General features: G+C 38.2%; 1 protein-coding gene across 1 annotated transcript in view; it reads left to right on the plus strand.

Moving 5' to 3' along the window:
- Nucleotides 1–18,311, plus strand: part of abca12 (ATP-binding cassette, sub-family A (ABC1), member 12) — a 75,601-nt gene that overhangs the window by 6,531 nt on the left and 50,759 nt on the right. The window contains exons 5-24 of the mRNA XM_036139490.1: nucleotides 900–1,030; nucleotides 1,217–1,287; nucleotides 1,731–1,901; nucleotides 2,107–2,300; nucleotides 2,570–2,688; nucleotides 2,800–2,900; nucleotides 3,138–3,284; nucleotides 6,019–6,179; nucleotides 6,598–6,731; nucleotides 7,585–7,715; nucleotides 7,877–8,035; nucleotides 8,209–8,417; nucleotides 8,873–9,015; nucleotides 9,408–9,522; nucleotides 10,594–13,191; nucleotides 14,586–14,698; nucleotides 14,883–14,950; nucleotides 15,065–15,201; nucleotides 15,361–15,491; nucleotides 16,896–17,038. Of these exons, the coding sequence (XP_035995383.1) occupies nucleotides 900–1,030; nucleotides 1,217–1,287; nucleotides 1,731–1,901; nucleotides 2,107–2,300; nucleotides 2,570–2,688; nucleotides 2,800–2,900; nucleotides 3,138–3,284; nucleotides 6,019–6,179; nucleotides 6,598–6,731; nucleotides 7,585–7,715; nucleotides 7,877–8,035; nucleotides 8,209–8,417; nucleotides 8,873–9,015; nucleotides 9,408–9,522; nucleotides 10,594–13,191; nucleotides 14,586–14,698; nucleotides 14,883–14,950; nucleotides 15,065–15,201; nucleotides 15,361–15,491; nucleotides 16,896–17,038 (5,176 nt within the window). The remainder of the gene's footprint in view (nucleotides 1–899; nucleotides 1,031–1,216; nucleotides 1,288–1,730; nucleotides 1,902–2,106; nucleotides 2,301–2,569; nucleotides 2,689–2,799; nucleotides 2,901–3,137; nucleotides 3,285–6,018; nucleotides 6,180–6,597; nucleotides 6,732–7,584; nucleotides 7,716–7,876; nucleotides 8,036–8,208; nucleotides 8,418–8,872; nucleotides 9,016–9,407; nucleotides 9,523–10,593; nucleotides 13,192–14,585; nucleotides 14,699–14,882; nucleotides 14,951–15,064; nucleotides 15,202–15,360; nucleotides 15,492–16,895; nucleotides 17,039–18,311) is intronic.

Here is an 18,311-nt window from a genome sequence, read left to right on the forward strand (position 1 = left end):
TTCTGGTTTACTCTGCACACCCAGAACCAGAACCAAACATGGAGAAGTAGCATCCAGATTCTATACTCCATAAATCTGGAACAGACTTCCAGAAAACTGCAAATCAGTCAAACCACAGAGTTCCTTTAAATCGGCTCATACTAAGAGGAACTTTAATCAACATATTTGATGTGTATTGAGGTTTTCACCTGTTACAGTTTAATGTTTGTTACTGGTCTCACAACCAGCTACTGTTTCCATGTGTTTGATGTTTTCATGATGAAAAGCACTTTGAACAGCCTTGCTGCTGAAATGTGCTATACAAATAAACTTAGCTTGATAGTTTGGGGGCTCTGTTTATGTAAAATGAGCCAGCAACTGAGTCACAATTATCAGCAAACCAAGACTCATTGATGGGCTGGGCAATTAGAGGAGATAAATCAATCCAGTGGGTGCAGACCAAAGCCACTTTCAAAAAGTCTCATATGTTTTATAGTAGACTTTCTATGATTTGGTGTTGGTTCATGGCTGCATTAACTAGCCAACATGGCTTTGCTGACACAGATAGAGTTTGCCAAGTGTCAGAAAACCCCTTAAATTGAACTAAGGTACTAAATGAATGCTGCTCAGTACTTTCATTTCCTTATCGTCAGACTAGTTTCAGCCTTATCTGTAGGTATTGTTTTAAAGAGGGTCTAAATTCTATCAAGAAAGACAACATTGACTCGGCTAGTACTAAAAGGAACTCCACATTGGAACTTTTATCCAGATATCGTAGATTTTAGTCCACCTAACTACATGTTCATATGCCGATTTCTTTCTCCTCAAGTTAGAAAAAAAAATAATTCAAACAATTTTTTCCCCCTTTTTTGGTAGGAATACACAATATATTAATCAGTTGTTTTGTGTTTGTGTCTCAGGTCTGCTCCGTTACCAGAGACATCTCCTTTGGCAAGTCTAATGCAAGGGAAGGAGTTTTTCAGCCAGACTTTCCCCAGTGACCTTTCAAATGACACTGCAATGTTGGTTAAATTCATGGAAAACATTATTGGTATGTACACACATTTGTGTCTGTACTGTCATTGCTAGGGTAATTATCAACAATTTAAGGTTTTATTGGCAAAGATCCGTTTATACAGGAAAGTAAATGTGTTTGGCAATTGACTGTAGTGTTTGGTATTCAGGTTATTGTATTTATTTGTCTTCAGGTGTTGAGCTGTTTGTTTGTATTTTAAAGGTTCATCCAAAAGAGCAAACTATACAAATGTTTCTCCCATGAGTCCCCTCGGCAGCACTCAGCTCAATCAGGTCGGTATCAACAAGCGCGACGGCAGCAAAACTAAATAAATGTCAGACGTCTCAGTCGTTTGTATTTGTGCAGGAATACATTGGCACTCATGATATGATAATTAAACGATAACACAGACTCTAAAACGTCTGACAAAGACTTTAATGACAGCAGAATGACTAAAACTTTGTCTTCAGTCAAACCAGTGTATGCAAGTCCCAAAGATAATAGGATGTTAAATGCATAACATTTTATATAACACCAATGTGAACTGAGTCAGTTTGTTGAAGGAATTAAAAAATGTATGACAACACGTATACCTAAGTACATATATGTAAAATAAATTTTAAGTAATTCTTATCTATGAATCCCAAGTTTAAGTTAGTAGTAAGTGACTAATGCTATACCCACTTCCTCATGGATACCTGTCTGACTGTGATAAATTACAACCCGCTTCTTGCAGGAGACCATGAACACAATTCTGGAGTCGATCAACATTTTTAAAAGAGCTATCTGCACTATTACACTTCCTTGGATAAACCAAACCTCACCCAGCACGGTCACCCACGCTATGGTAACCTTCTGCAACTCCAACAGCACTGTGTTAGGAGTCTCGCTTCAAACACTGAACGAGGTACGTTCCAGCTTGTCCCTTCAAACCGTCTGGCCTTACGTTTGCGTGTGTGCACATCTAAGCTTTTAGTTTCCTTGACGGTGGGACGGAGAAATCTCTAATGATCTGTTCTTTCTGTTTTGTGTAATCCTCATGGAAACTGGTAGACCAATGGGTGCTTTAAGCAGTTCTGGATAGCAGCTCAGATGCTTTATTTTGCTCGCAGGTACTGACAGATCTGATGGTGAACGAACCAGAGGCGCTAATGTCACTGGCAGGAGGGGCAGTCATGTTTTTTGACCAGCTGCAAAATGAGACGTTACTTTGGGAAAGTCTTCTAGCCCTTCCCAGGCTCTTCTCTGTTGATTCTATAGATGGCCTGCTGAACAGCACAGAAACCCTGCTCACAAGCATACAGAGGTAACATGATTTTTTTTTCTGATGAGAACGTGCAAAATATTGGTTTTATAGAAACCTTGGAGAAAGGTTTATGTTAGATCAGCACAACTAGTATCTGGTCTTGGCAATGGTATAAGCCTTTTAATGATAGTTTTAGCCAGTTTCTTTTTTAAAAGCCTATAATGTCTTCATAAGCTTGAGAATCAATTTGTCTGCATATGCATTTGTTCATCTGTCATCTCTTCGGGGTATTTGCTCACAGTTTTGTATTTTCTTTGTGCTGTCTTTAGCTTTTTGCGTTTCGTCCAGAACGCTTTCCCTGAGACTGCAGACACACTCTACCAAGTGCAGCCAGCGCTAGACGAAAGTGTTGGTGTGATCCAGTACTTCCAGAACTGGCCCGGACGAGGTAAGCATACGTTTTCGTTGGACTCACTTTTCTTTTTTTTATAAAGTGGCCATAAGGTCCTGTGGAAATGTTTTGAAACTTTGTGCTAATGTGTGATTTGCATCTCTTTAGATGTTTCGATAACCCTCGGAGACATTGTCAAGTTAAGGAATGACACAGTCAGCGACGTCGTGAAACGAATTCTGCAGGAGGTTCACATACCACTGCACCAGGTGAGCAAAGCTCCGGTGGCTCGCTTTGCCATGAGATTCATCTGTGGCCGTCGAAAAACCCGCAGCGTCACATTTACCACCAAGTGTGATTCAAGCAAGCAGATAAAAAAACAGCACGAAGAACTCAGATTTTATTATTCCTAAAACATTTGGAAATCTTCTTTGTCTGACTGGGACCTGCTGTGCCATCTCGAGACAAACAAATGAGGACTACAGTAATTGCCCTCTCTGTTCTAGGCTGTGGGGCTGATGTGGGACAAAGATATGGTGCGCTCTCAATTGTGTGGCAACAGCAACAACACGATGTGGCTTACAGCGGCGTGCAGCACAGGCACCGTGGACATGCTCCTGAGTTGGATTTGTCCTGACAAAGTGGCAGCAGAGGTACGGCGGTATTTTCAAGTGCTATAATCAGACAAAAAGGTGGTTTGGGGGATGATTAATGAACAAGTTGATGTATTTGTTTTGTGTGGCCACTTTTTTTTTTTTTTTTTGCTGTGTCATGATGCTAAATATACACAGAAGTATGCAAGAAGCCTGCAGACAAACAGGCAAATCCAGTTCTGGTCCTTCCAGAGCAAAAACCCTGAGAGCATTTGATTACAATGTAGCGATTAAAAATACAAACTTTGACAAACTCTTCCTATAGTTTATGAAACCATTCGGTTCGCTAATAATCTTAATCTATTGTAAGCGCATATGTGCGTTGATCATTTCCACCTAGTCACTTAGGTCCTGTTGACATAATAATACAGCATTAGTGTTTAACTGGTTTCATTTAACACAGCTCTCAGTTTCCACATGTTCAATGTTTTTAGCCAACATGGTCATCTATTAATTTGCCACTGAACAGGAAATAAAAACTCCTGTTCCTTTTCAAGACGTCTAGTTTTCTTTTATAACCCTTTGCGTAACACAAAGCCCACAGTTAACCAATACCTTCAGCCTCTCCGCTCCTATTTCCCTGCAACAAAGAACAGCTGGTATGAGGATCTTCTCTCTACAGCATCTCTCTTGGCATAGATGAAATTTTTAGTTGGTGTTGACTTTAGACTTCAAACTATGTTGCCAGACAACAGCAAAGACTAAACATGCATCTCTTTAATCACGTTTAGCCTGATTGGTCTGACCTGCAAACATTGCAGTAATTTGTGCTTAATACATTTACTGGGCAGAACAGAACTGTAACAAATGGCCAATGTACAACTGCAGCTATGATCTTTTATAATCAACTGACCTGCATTATGGTGTACATTTTAAGAATACCATCAGGTCTTAGAAGAAGGCATCAGATTATACAGTCTCAGTTGTCAGTTGTGACATTATTGACCTTTATGTTCTGCCACTGTTGCATGTTAATAATGTCTTTGCGTCGCCTGTAGAAGGCTTCTTTCTCTGAGGCAGACAGTGTAATGAACTAATACTAATACTAACTAATATTAATGCTAACTAATACTAATGAACTAATAGTCCCAAGTGTTTGGGACTATTTAGTTGGATAACCTTTTTTCTGAGACCTTTTAAGACCATTTAGTCTCATAATTTTTTCCTGAAATTTTATAGTCTGATGCCTTTTTTGCTGAGACTTGAGAATGTCCTAAACTGTACACCGTACTTTACATTTTATTTTTTTTATTTTATGCCCATTTGATGTAAAACTAGCAAAACAGCTCATTTTAGTTGCACTGTAAGACACAGTACGTTAACTATACTTAAAACATTTTTTTTCTCAAAAATGTTAGTATATGCAAGTTGTTGCACCTTAAAGCAGCACCGTGTAAGTTTTGAGCCAAGTATTAGCTTAAGTATTTGCTTTTTGCTCCCCTTTCCCACACATACCCTTACAATTTCCTGACATGAAAAATTAGTTTTCCTCTATTTACTACAGTTGCGTCTATAGGTTCCATTAGTCATTTATGAGAGAGTGATTCAGGAAGAATTTTCTGAGTGTTCTGGTAAGTATGACGCGCTGCACACTCTCGTTCACCTGGATGATGTGGCCATCAATTAAATCTATGTTGTAACATTTAGTTAATCACTTACCCTTAGTGTTCTAACAGGCCCAAGAACCTGGAACACTACTTTTGTGGTTAATACACTTTGCAACCAGCAGGTCACAATATTTTCAACATCAGTCTAGTTTAGTTTATTAGTTTATTTAATAGGGACAATGTGCAAAAAACAAAACAAAAACAAAACAAAACAATAGAAATCTTAATAAACGATGCTTTGCACCAGATTTGGTTTAAGCTAGTTTCCCTCTGCAGTACCCCGATTAACTGAGATAATAATACAGTTTAAAATCATACAGCAACATTCAATGTCCAAACAGCGAATGTCCAGTTTACAATCACTCCACAGAGTCATTTAAAACTACCACAGTAAAGCATACCGTAATTGCATTTTTCATTTTCAGCGCTGACAACTGCTGGTTTTCTAATAACATTTTTTTCCAGACATTACAGGATTAGTACTTTAGGCCAGAGGAAATAGATTCTTTCTCAGTAACATTAATTAGATACCATTAATTGAAGCGATAGCCTTGCTCGTGGTGTTGCAGCGCTGACCACACCCAGATAGTCAGCCAGTGAAGTCACATTCTCACGTTAATCTGTGCATGTTCAGAATGCTAAGCATTAAAACCATTTCCAATCCAAAAGTCCTCACCACTTTCAAATACCTAACTTTTTTTTCCCTTGGAATCAACCTAAATATATTAACTTTTCAAGCATTTTTTAAATCCAACCCTTCATACCAATTATTTAATATGAGAATAAACAGCAAGTTGATGATAACTGAGTTCTGTTCACTTAAAATCTTTTTTTCTCCCACTGTGTTTATCTGATGCTCTCAGGATGTTAGAAAATGGGATGGAGGCTCATAAATTGCGATTATATTTTTTATTTATTACATTTTTTGTTCTTTTCATCCTGTAGTGATCACGCATGTATCGGATGATTAATTTGTATTTTTGTGGAACGGCACAGTTTAGAAACAGAACCGCATAGCAGAAATGTAATGCAGGATGTCTTCACTTAACAAATGACATGTAGGATTTCCTCCTAATTCAACCTTCCTTTTCCCATGTTTGCCTTTTTGTGAACAATATCCACCCCAGGTTTTTCTGGCATGGACTAAGCATGTGGCAGCAGATGATGTGTCCTTTGTGAGAGAACTGGTGCAAAGACTGACGAGGAATTCCTCCTCAGGAAGACATGACGTCTCCAGGTCAAGGCGCAGCAAGGATACAGAAGAACCACAAAGCGACGAGGCAGAGCTGTAAGTACTGGGAGAAGTCCTTTTTATCTGCTGCTATTGATCCCAGTATTTATTATTTGTTGACATCTCAAAAAAATGAAAAGTTCAGAGGTACAGAGCAGATGTAATTAAATCAGGTTGAATATTTGTATTGGTTGCAGTGTTTCAAATGGTGAAACATTATTCAATGATTTTTATTGTAAATTATGGATTTATTTTTCATTCTTTAGTTTTGCTTTTTAAGCTTTTCATTGTTTGATCTCCTTTGCATCTACTATATGTCTTGTTCTTAACACAAAACACTATGAATTTCCTCATTTTCTTTCCTTGAAAGTTTCACGTAACTTTTTTTTGGCGAATCAGACTTTGCTGTTATATATCTGTACACAAGTTTTTAACGTTTTCCGTTTGTAATGAGTCAGACTTTGTGCTTTGGCAGGTTTTTGGGAGTCGGTCAAGCACTGCTGGAGATCGCAAAAATTGATCCTGAGGTGTACATGGTTGTTCAGAGAGGTCTCAAAACCGCCTTCCAGACCATGAAAGCAACGAGGGTGACTTTGGTCACTGTAAAAAGTAAGACTTCAAACAAACCGTGTTTATAGCAAAGCAGGAGGTGTGGAAATAATAACACTGGCAAGTTGTTTTCCACATGCTGTACTTGAACACTGACTGTTGTATGATGACACATGGAGATGCACCCATTAGGATGTCCCTGGCTGATTTTAGTCACCAGTTTTCTTTAAGGCCTTGTTTTGACTAATTTCTTTTACTTCTAAAGACTATAACACATTAAATAGCAAATGTGCAACAGTTTATAATATAGAGGTAAAAATTCTAAATCGAAAAGAATAAAAAGGATGTTAAAAATGATCCCCTGAGCCAGTATCTGTCTCAACAAAAAATTAACGATGATGAGAATAAAGGTTACTATATAAAGAAGACTATATAACGCAAACTTTTATGGACTTTCATTAAACTTAAAAAAACAACAACAACATGCAGTCAAGTGAAGATTGACTGCCTCTGATGAGTACAAGATTAACTCACCTTTTGTAACATTAATGTACTTTCCAACTGGCTTATATATGTCTGAATATTATGTATAGGTTCTATGTTGAGTAACAGAGCTAAATGATACACGGAAACACCCGTTCACTAGGGACCGATAAAAGAAAGATAGTCCTGATTCAAAAAGGGATTGCAGGTATTGAATGTTACACAAGAAGAAAGAAAAACAGGAACCCAGGACTAAAAAGATGTTTTCTAAAGAAATTATATCCCTCTGGGCAACTTAAAGGCGAAAATGCAAATGTGTATTTTTTGGCTGCCTTTATTTTTCAAGCATAAGACGACGTTTTTTCCGATCGAGCAATCAACTGATTCTGTGTTTGTCTGATTGTTATATATTTGTTGCTCATACTTACAGAGGTGATGAGCAATGTCCTGGAAGACATGGAAAATTTCCAAATGACCTATCACACGCTGCTGACCAATCAGTCTGAGGCGATACCTTGGTTCAGCCGGGTGATAGACAGCGTGGTGGAACTCTTTGAGGAGGTATGGTGACATTAAGTCAGTTCATGTTTTACTGTTCATAAGCCATGTTCAGCAGAAGCTCAGGCTGGATGACTAAGGTAGTCTCAAGCCATGTCCTTTTCTTCAGTAATTATTGGCTCACATTATAAACCTTGCCATGGTCTTTTCATCTGCTTCCTCAGGCGGTGGAGCGTGATGAATGCGAAGAGTTTGTTGAGCCCTTCGAGTGGCTGTTGTCCACCGAGACAGTAAAGGCGGAAGTGTGGAAATCTCTGTTCTGCCAAGATATCCATGAACTGAAGAAGGTTTTGCTGGAGGACTGGAATCCTGTCGTACAAAATGTATAAGTCACTCCATGTTTTTAGGAACATATCAAATTATTCATATTATTATTTTTTGTTTGTTTGATTAAATGCATCAGATGCTGAAGCCAGCACGTTTGCAAAGCCTGTAGTTCTACAACCCCAAATCTAGTCCCAAATCTTACTTGATACTTTTATTTTTTCACCTGCAGGCGAAAGAAGTGTACTGTGTCCTCACAGGCACTATGGACTTTAACCTGACACTTCCCATGATGCTCTCTGAGTGGAACAACTTGTACAATGTCAGCATGCAATTTGGAACGTTTCTGGGGAGACTGATGACCCGGCTGGGTCCAGACTACTGGATGAAATGGGGTTCTGGCACCTTCACATATGACATCATGGAAACTCTTCAACAAAGGTTATTTACAGTCTTGACAGCATACATGAACATCTTCATCTTTTAGGTGCACAACAAACATATCAGCTCAAAAAGTAATACTAATAATAATAATATCTCACTCGCTGAATGCTGGAGATAGGCACCAGCACCCCTCGTCGAGGGATAAGCATGCATAGATAAGGGATGGATAATAATAATAATAATAATAATAATAATAATAATAATAATAATAATAATAATAATAATAATATTAATAAACACAAAGTCAATCAGGCTTTAAAATTACAATTCCCATAAACTGGATTTATTTTCCAACCCATGAATTCCAAAAAATACATTTTAAGTCAATCAAAGGAGAACATTTGGAGCATCCTTCCACCAAGGTGTTACACATAATACATGTACTTATGCTTTATAACAGCCGTCTTATTTTCAGCAGTCTGAACAAGCATTTGCTTTTGTTTTTCATGCAGTTACATCATGTCAACGGAAAACTTGGCAGAGGAGCTTGAGGAGCTTGAGGAGAATGATTTGTGGCCCAGCATGAAGGATTACTTCCACATCATCTACTGGATTATGACCTACCGACCTGGTGTTGAAAAAGAGCCACCGAACTGTGAGCCCAGATACTTTTTATTTAATCTTTTTTTGTCTTATTTTCTGCTGTCAAGGCGAAAGATAAAAAACGCTTTTAAAAATAAACAGGTGACGTGATTGTATGTCCGATGTGCAATAATACGTTGAGTCGGTAAAATACAGTGTGCAAAAGGCACATACATAGCTTGAAAGCTGTCGTATTATCTTATCAGGCATGTGTGTGTCATTTGCTATAAAAAAAAAAAAAAACTCAACTCTACATCTGCCAGAGATGTGAATAATTTTGGAGTCGCCTATATTTGCTGAGAGTCAAATTGAGTTTCTTATCAAATAATCTACAGATTTTTACTAGTAAAACAACAACAAAAACATCCAGATGTTGTCATAAAAGTGTTCTTGCTCTCCTTTCAGGCTGTGTGGATGCCCATTCCATGGCCCTTCATTGTGACACTGGTCTGGAGTGGCCAAAGTTTGTTAAAACAGTAACAGATGCCTTGATCTCACCAAATGAAGATGTCCTAGTGAAGTAAGTGACACAGGCTGTTTGTCTTCGTCATATGTATGTGTAAAAAAAAAGATGGAATGCTAGCGATGCATGAAATTTGTCTCCGTGTCGACTTGTTTCATCTTCGCCGTCTTTTAGGTTTTGAACTGTGGTCTCAGGAAACAGCTACTTAGAAGTATTTTGTCAAGTGTCACGTCTAAATTAGTTCTCAGTCTTATATGATTATAAATATGATGCCAAAGAAAATAACAGACATTCAGACAGCCTCAGGACTATGTGGATAACCTGCTTTTTCTTGTTGGGATAAAATCAAACCAAAATAACTGCAAAAAGGGAACTTAAAGTAAGTAAAATGTTCCTGAAATGTGTGTATTTGTCTTTGAGTTAAGCATATAAATAAAATTATCTGCCAATGGAATGAGTATTTTGACCCCTAAAATGAGATAGTTAGATGTAATGCACTCGAAATAAGATGATGGAGATGAGTTGTTTCCTATTTTAAGTGCTAAAACTTGCCAACTCAAGTCAACAAATAGACTCCATTCCAGAAAATTGTACTTACTTTTAGTTTCCTTTTTGAACATAAACACATACAAGCCCAATTCTGAGGGTATACTCATTTGCCAAGGTTAATAACCAACTTAATACAAGTTTTTCTTTCTTTAGTTCAATTTGGATTTTTCCTTTCCCTGTGCTCCAAATTTCTATCAAGTTTTATGGAATTTAGTTTGCTAGTTAATACACACATAAAACATGAGCCAGCTCACAAGATGAGATGGTGCACAGTACTGTTCTCATAAAATAGGAGAAGAGTTTAGCTTTATTTATAAGAATGTAAGGAAACCACATTTTTTTTGTTTTTCAAAAATAAAGGGAAACACACATTGCTGGTTTAAGAAATGCATAAGAAAAAATACACCTTTATTATTTTTCTATTAAATTACCCACATTGCCAGTATCTGGTTAGCAGATACAGGTCCTAGTTTTGGCTTTCCACCTCAAATTTTACTCAGAATTTTTGTTTCATCACTATCATTGTTAAATTAACACTGCAACTTTTAATTTTTCTAATTTTCTTTCACACTCTTCTAGTGCTCTGAAAGGAACAGTGATTCTGCTGGAGCATGTGTACGGGAAAATCTACAGGAACCTTACAGCCACATATTTAAAGCAAGAGATTGATGGGGGGGATGCACTCTCTGCCTACCTGATTAAGTTGATTCTGAGCTTGGATGGCTTTGTCCAAACAGTCGCTGTTCTTCCTGACCGAAACATCTCTGACCCTGCCGTCATAGGTCCGCTCATCAGTGATTTGTTAGAATCTGCAGGTCTTAAGCCACTCCAGGCTCTGTTCTTCAGTGGCGGGCCAGTTAATGCCTCTACGGTGCTTGATGCAGTCTTACAGATAATCAGGATCAACCAGCAAATATTTACCTTTAGAGAGACAGACCCGGCAATGAAAGGACTCCAGCAGTTGATCATGGAGCTCCTCTCCTTGGAGAGTAACAAGACTCTTTCTTTCTCTGACATCCTGGGACACAGTCTGCTGACATATTCCTCTTTCATCAACCCTGAAGTTGTGGCCAATCTCCAAGAAGCGCTTAATAATTTCACAAACCAGACCTTGGATAACGCCATCCTTGATGCCACAGAGCTTCTGAAAGCACTAATTGATTCTCCATATGGCGACCCAAGCCACATAATTCTTGGGTTCCTACACCAGATTCAAGAGTTTGTATCTTCTCTTGTCAGGATGCAACAAATTGAACTTCTGTCATCCAATGGCCAACTAACTGCAGCTCAAGTCAGCGACTTTAAGGCAGCCTCCACGGACCTTCTTAACCTGCTTGACCCTGAGAATCCCCAGGGTCTCGCTCAGGTTGGACCAGACGCTGCCCAGAGGCTTATCATCCAGAAGTTGGTTGCATTCCTGCCACGTGATGTCCAGACAAATGCTACTTACTTTCTGCAGGATTTTAAAGCACTGCAAGGTCTGGTCACCAAATGTGTAGAAGGCAAGAACTGCCTTCAAGGAATTTCAGGGATCTTTAATTTTCTGGATAATGTAATAGAGTTCATCCTAACGGCCAGTGGAGATCTCACTATCACATTAAAGCCAACCAACCCCTGGAGCCAGGAGCAGGAGGAACTCATAACAATACTTTTCCCACTTATGTTGTCACCAAATGATGCAGCCTATGCACAGACATTCAGACAGACCCTTTATTTCTTGAATTTGGTCTCAGAAATGCAAAATGTCACAACTTCTAGTGTCCAGGAGGCTCTGACACAGTCAAACCTAACCACTTCTGATCTGCATGAAATTGCAACACTTGCACAAGCTTCCAACATGAATGATCTGATGACAAAGATGTTGGACATTTTCACCGACATTGACAAAAAGTGTTCTGGACCAGAGAGTAACCTGACAATGACATCAGACTGTATTCTGGGATTGATAAATGGCGTTAGCGGCTTTCTGCAAAACATTCCAGCTCTTCGAAATGAAACAACCCTCCTCACTTACGTCTCAGTTATTGTCAATGAAACACTCCAGGATCTTAACCAAAGGGACTTCAGCTCCAACCCTGACATGGCTATCGTCCAAATCTTGGAAGCCATCTTGGCCAATATCAAGATGTCACTTCAGTTTAACCCACAGAACAGTTCAGATATTATGGTTGAAATCACAATGGTGGAGAATCTCATACAGCTGGTCACTGACACGAAACCATTTAACAGCTTAAACGCCACATTGATGGAGGACCCACTTCGTGCACAGAAAGTGTTTCTGGAGCTCGTGGATTGGTATTTGATGAGGCTGGAAATGATCACCAGCAACAGTTCAGTCTCAGTGTTCCTACAGGACTTTTTCCACATAACAAGGATGCAAGTGGCAGGCCAGCTAGCACAGGTTGAATTCTCCCTGTTTGTCAGTGAGAAGACAGAGTTCCTGGTGAACAACCTCCAGTACCCATTGGATGGTGACGACATAAGTGAAATCGGACACACAACGATTGAGATCATTCGTCATCTGCTGGTCTACATAAACAACATCACGGAGCTTCAGGGTGACGTTTCAGATTTGAAAGAGCTGCAGTCCATTCAGGTCCAAATCAATCTCTACCTTGACCTCATTGAGAAGTGGCTGAAACAGCCGGACGTCCCACTGCTCCTCACCAGCATGCTCCAATGGAGAAACTCTTCTACGATGTGGTCAACCCCTGTGAGAGACCTGAATTTCCTGCTGCAAACAATGCCTCATTTGCTCAGCGAGGAACTGAGGGCATACCTCTTTTTGATAACCAACATCACAGAGTCCCTCAGCAACGCCATAACAGCGGCAGAGCAACCAGGTGGCTTGCAGAGTGATAATTTTGTTGCTGCGATTTTAACTGCCCTCCACACGACCATGCAGATCCCCAACCCATATTGGTCTACCCCTGCAGAACCGGTGCAGCAGAATCTTCTAGGAATTGCGCAAGGTTCCCTATCTCTTATTCTTAACCAAAACATGAGTTTTGCCTCGTCACAAAACATCTCCCTATACATCCTGGAAAGAGTAGAGAACGTTGTCCAACAAACAATACTGAACAACTATGCAGAATACCTGCTGCCAGTGGTCAAACTAGTCAAGACATACTTTGAGAGCACAGCTACAAGCAGCGGGCCAGATCAGTGGAATCAAATGTGAGTAATGGTGCTACTGCTGCTATTTCTGCAAAATTATCAGACATGCATGTTTTCACAGTAAAAAAAAAACAACAACTTTTAATTATAAAGGATTATTTAAGTAAAAAAAAACCTCTTTTAGACAATGTTATGACTTTAAATTAAAGTTTCAAGTTCTATTAGCATCTTTGTCTCTTTAAAGCTATCTTACTGTCTGAGCCAGGTATGACCTTTTATGCCATTCATTCAATAAAGTCAAATGTGCGCAGGAGGAATATATTATTTTGTTTCTTTCAAAGAGCAAATCTTCCCTACAACATCAGGTTACCTCCTAATTCCCGATACATCGACATCACATGCGGTACTACTCCCATTTTGTTCAGTTTGTACCCTTGAACCTAAATCATGGCACATCAGTTTATTTTTCATTGCAGATCAGTAATTTCCAGGACTTATATAACTAAACACCTATAAAATGTTTAGATGTCACGTATATTTTAACACACCTGGCTAATATTATCTGAAAACTGCATGATACTCTATGTCCATTTATTTTGGTTCTGGTCGCTGTTTGATTCACCTGAATTAGGTTTATCATAATTACAAACAATGCCAGTACTTATCATGATAATTATTATTTTTCCCTGATCACAATACGATAATCGGCCATCCGTAGTAAGGATGATTTTGGACCAGGAATAGTCAGTTACAAAGAGACTACTGAAAACTGCACAGAACAAAATGGCGATTAAATTAAAATATTTATTCAGTACTTACTTTAAATAACAATGGTATTTTGTGATAAACATTTTTTTTAGACTTAGACAGACTTTGTTGTCATTCAACTGCACATTCACAATGTAGATTTGAGCAAAATTTCTTTGCAACATTGAACAAACCATATGATAATGCAGATAGGACATGACAGAAAAATATTGTGATATTTGTCAGGAATGTAGCAGCAACCAAAAGAAACATAGTTAGTCTTCAACAATCTTCTATACCTAATGCACTAAAATGATTACACTCCCGTAAACTAAATAAGCAAATAACATTATAAACAATTACAATTTACCTGGACTTGTAAGGTACCACAGTTAATAAACCCAAGCCCAAAAACCCAAATCTAGCACATTGGTTCACAGTTCTCGCTCTCTCATTCCTCTCAATATTGCTATTGCCCTACTTTTATGCTCAGACAGAAGTTTGTATTGCTAAAAAATGACCTTAATCTCTGTTTCTTTCATACTCCTGTATGCATCTACAGAATATACATTATAGTTAGGAAGTAATATGTCAGATTCTTTTTTTCTTGTGGCAAACTAAACTTGCCAGTACAGACAAAACAACAATATAATATTTTCAAGACAGACTCTCTAATGCAAACCTGTTGTCATTGTTTTGTTTTTAAGAATTTTGAATGAAATGAGGGCAATCCAGAGCTTCCTGCCTCCAGACAGAACAGCACAATACTCCATCGCTCTCCTCATTAATATCACTGACTTCATCTTGAACCCAGGCCAAGGTAAGTCAGCTTCTCAGGGAAACAATATGTTGAGTTCTGGCAAAATCTAATCACATGTCGTGTTTTGTTACTCCAACTTAATGACAAGCCCTGATTTTGTCAGTTGTATACAGTAAAAGTAGGATATTTTGTACGTATTTAGTAATAAAAGTTTAAGTTCTCAAAATCTACCTTATCATTTCAGGCAACATGAGTCTCTGGGAAAGTTTCGAAGGGGCATCAGTGGAAACTCTACCAAAAGTTGTTGCCCAGGTACGGTTACAGTACTCTGAAACATGCACTGTGAGAAGCTTTGCAACAATTACTAGAATAAAAGTGTGCCTACTTGGTAATATTTCTTTTTGTTTTTGTCTTTTTCAATAACAGTTGGTCAAGGTTGCAGGGATGTTTCTGCAACTTATAACGGAAGGCTCACCTTCTACATCTTTGGACGATTTGAGTCTTGTTGTTCCTGTTTTCGAACAGGTGATGACTGGGAACGCAGATCAACACACATGGCAAAAGTAAGCATTTATTGCAGTGCAAACAGATTTTTAAACTATACTTTTCTACACTGTTTATGCCAGATAATTCAATTTATGTAAGTTTTCTTTTTAAAATATACTTCTCAATACAGTCATGTGTGATTGCCTTAAACCAAATTTGATTTTCTTTTGTCCAAGACTTGAACAGATGCTGGAAACCCTGCTGTCAACTTTCGAAGGAGGAGAACTTTGGAACAACATCTCATCTGCCATGCCTCTATTTGAAAAACTCACTGAAACTCTGGTGAAGAACACGCAAGCCGAGAATGGTGAGAACACTGAGAGACAAAAAAAAAAGAAAAGTCTCAAACACTGTTGCCTCGTCCAGACAAAACATACGCTTTTTAAATAGCTGAAAGGGATAAGACACAACAAAGTGCAAGTCATCAGAAATTTGAAGTGTACCAAGAGCGAGTAAATCTTGCCTCAGGGCCTTATTTTGCTGTTTTAAACGTCTGCATTATTCACGAAACTAAATAAGCACTTCCCTTTCAGCAACTCCATCTAAATTTTCTTTAATTCTAGTGTGTTAAATTAAGGTTATTGCCGCTAGACATGCAGACAAACACATTATCACAATACCACTGACAGAACAAAAGGAGTTCAATTATTGCATGTGGTCTGAAAATTTAGACTCTAATTTCTATTGAATGTTCACTTAATACACCAGACTTAATTATACCACTATACACTTAATTAAGCCAGACTTTTCTAATCCTTTTTTGTTGTTGCAACTTTTAGTAGAGATTCTATGTTGAAACTGAACTCAGTTCTCTCTAGAGATGTTCTCATGGGTTAGTTAGCTTTAGGCTGGTCACTCCAGGGGTTGTTTCCACTGTTCTCATTCTTCCCTTGTTTGAAATCAAGTCAAGCCTGCAATTCTTAACACTCTTGTTAAAAAAAGAGTGGTTCCATATTTTGCGGCATCCTTTTTTAAAGTCGTTTCTGTAGCTAGCAGCTAAGCTCCAGGCCCCTACTGCATGACAACATCAACACATTTGAATTTAGGGGTTTTATTTATAAGGTGTTGCTTGGTCCAACGCTCATTAAATCTGAAGATTTTTCTTTATTGACAGAGTTCTTAATAAAGGGGCTTAGTAAATTTTTTGGAAGCAATTAAAAAGGGGAGAACTGACAGATAGCTGCTCTACTAAAAGTGCCTGAAAGTGCACTCCCATCTCCTTTGTAGAGATCACCAGGTGTTTGGGTTTCATGCCTTACAAAGATGCTTCATCCCAGCATACTGTTAAGATAGGAAATTGCATTTAGGAGATCTTTCAGTGGTTTAAGACTTTTCATACTGTTTCACTGTCTAATCCGCATGTCTACAAATGAGTATCAGAAATGCGCCGATTAGAGTTTTCTGGCCCGTAGCCCTGATAGAAAATTCAGATTTTGCTCGCATTTAATTTCTATTTTATGCTTATCCTGAGGAATATAACACATTAAAGACAGAATATGTGGTGTAGGTGCTTTGATAGAGGTAGTTGTTGTGAATCCGCCGGAAAATTATGGAGTTGCAGCATTATCTCAATTATGTATCAGCCTTCCTGAGAGTCATCTGATCTTTATTAAAGTCAAAGCAAATGCATCACAGTTTCATATCTATACATTTCTTATTTAGCTTATTTGGATAATTTGCATTGGTCAGTTTCACTCTTTCTTTTTCTCAGTAATGTTGCTGAGCCTTCAGATGCCCCTGACCACCCTGGTGGAAGACATTTCCCGGGCCGTGAACACCAGCCATCTGAACACGTCTGAGCTCACAGCAGGAATGCAGTTTGCCATTGAAGGGACGCTTCAAGCAGCCCAGCAGGTCAGTCAGCATTTTTCACACCCCACCTATCTCTGTGTATCCTTACGATCATTTGCCGGCTTTCCCGTTTGTTGTCATTTTCTGCATGTCTGTGTTTGGGGAGGAGAACAAAGCTATTGTGCCAGCCGCAGAGCTTTATTGAACTTAAAAAATAGTTGTCTCTCATCTTTGTCTCACATCTTTTTATATATATATATATATATATATATATATAGTTTCCAAACACCTCGTTAATGTAGCTAAACTATGTTGGTTCTTGAAGCTTCATTTGCCTGTTCCACCAGCCTGAACAGGCATTTGCACATTTATTTACCTCAACAAGCCTCATGATGTACAGTATTGTCACACCAGGACTGGAAAAAAATGTGGGTATGACAAGAGTGGCAAACAATCTGAATGAGATTCTCAGGGTGTACAATAGCCACTGGTTACATGCAAGCTGAGGTTGATTTATGAATTATTCGTGTGCTATATACAGTATATGTTATATAAAATCAACTCTCTAGGTAAAAAATTGGATTATGAAAGAGTTTCTGTTGCTTGCACTCATCTGTGTATTTTGTAGGAAACAAGGAAGTTATGCAAGAGCTTTTGCATTTCAAATTCTGTTTCAGGCACAAGAAGTCTTAAGTTTATATTATCAGATGTCATTGGCTTTAATTCAACTGGAAACCACATGTATTGAGAGTACCTAAATTGGAGGAAATTATGTATTATCTGTACTAGTGGGAAGACACGTTACTATCAGACAGAAAACGTTTATCTAAAAATATAACTGCTTGAACATTTGCTGCTTGTACATTAAAATTGTCCATTTAAACTCTAATACTGTTTAGAGTAGTCATCTGTCCTTTTTGATACTTTACAAGGACATCCAAAGATGTGTGAAACAACAATACTATGAAGAGTTTATTTTAGCACACAAAATAACTGAAAATGAATTATTTGAGGCTTTTCCATGACAGCAACGAAAAAGGAAGGCCTGTTGAAAATAAAATAAATAATGTTGCCATATTTTTAGTTTGGTTTCAAAAATGATTGGTGATTTCTGGGGGAAATAAACTACTTTTTTTCTTCTCAGTAGAAAAAAGTAACATCGTAGAAAATTTTCCAGTAGATAATTCAGATAAGGAACCATATCAAACCTGGTTCTGAGTTGACCCTGGGTCATCTGGTTATTTGTCAAATTATAACCGTATTTAATATCTACATGTTGTCATTTTATTCCTTTCTATCTCCATCTCCTCAGTCACATAGTTGCATTAGAGTTCAG

The sequence above is a fragment of the Fundulus heteroclitus genome, chromosome 7 (assembly GCF_011125445.2).
Source record: "Fundulus heteroclitus isolate FHET01 chromosome 7, MU-UCD_Fhet_4.1, whole genome shotgun sequence".
Taxonomy (NCBI): domain Eukaryota; kingdom Metazoa; phylum Chordata; class Actinopteri; order Cyprinodontiformes; family Fundulidae; genus Fundulus; species Fundulus heteroclitus.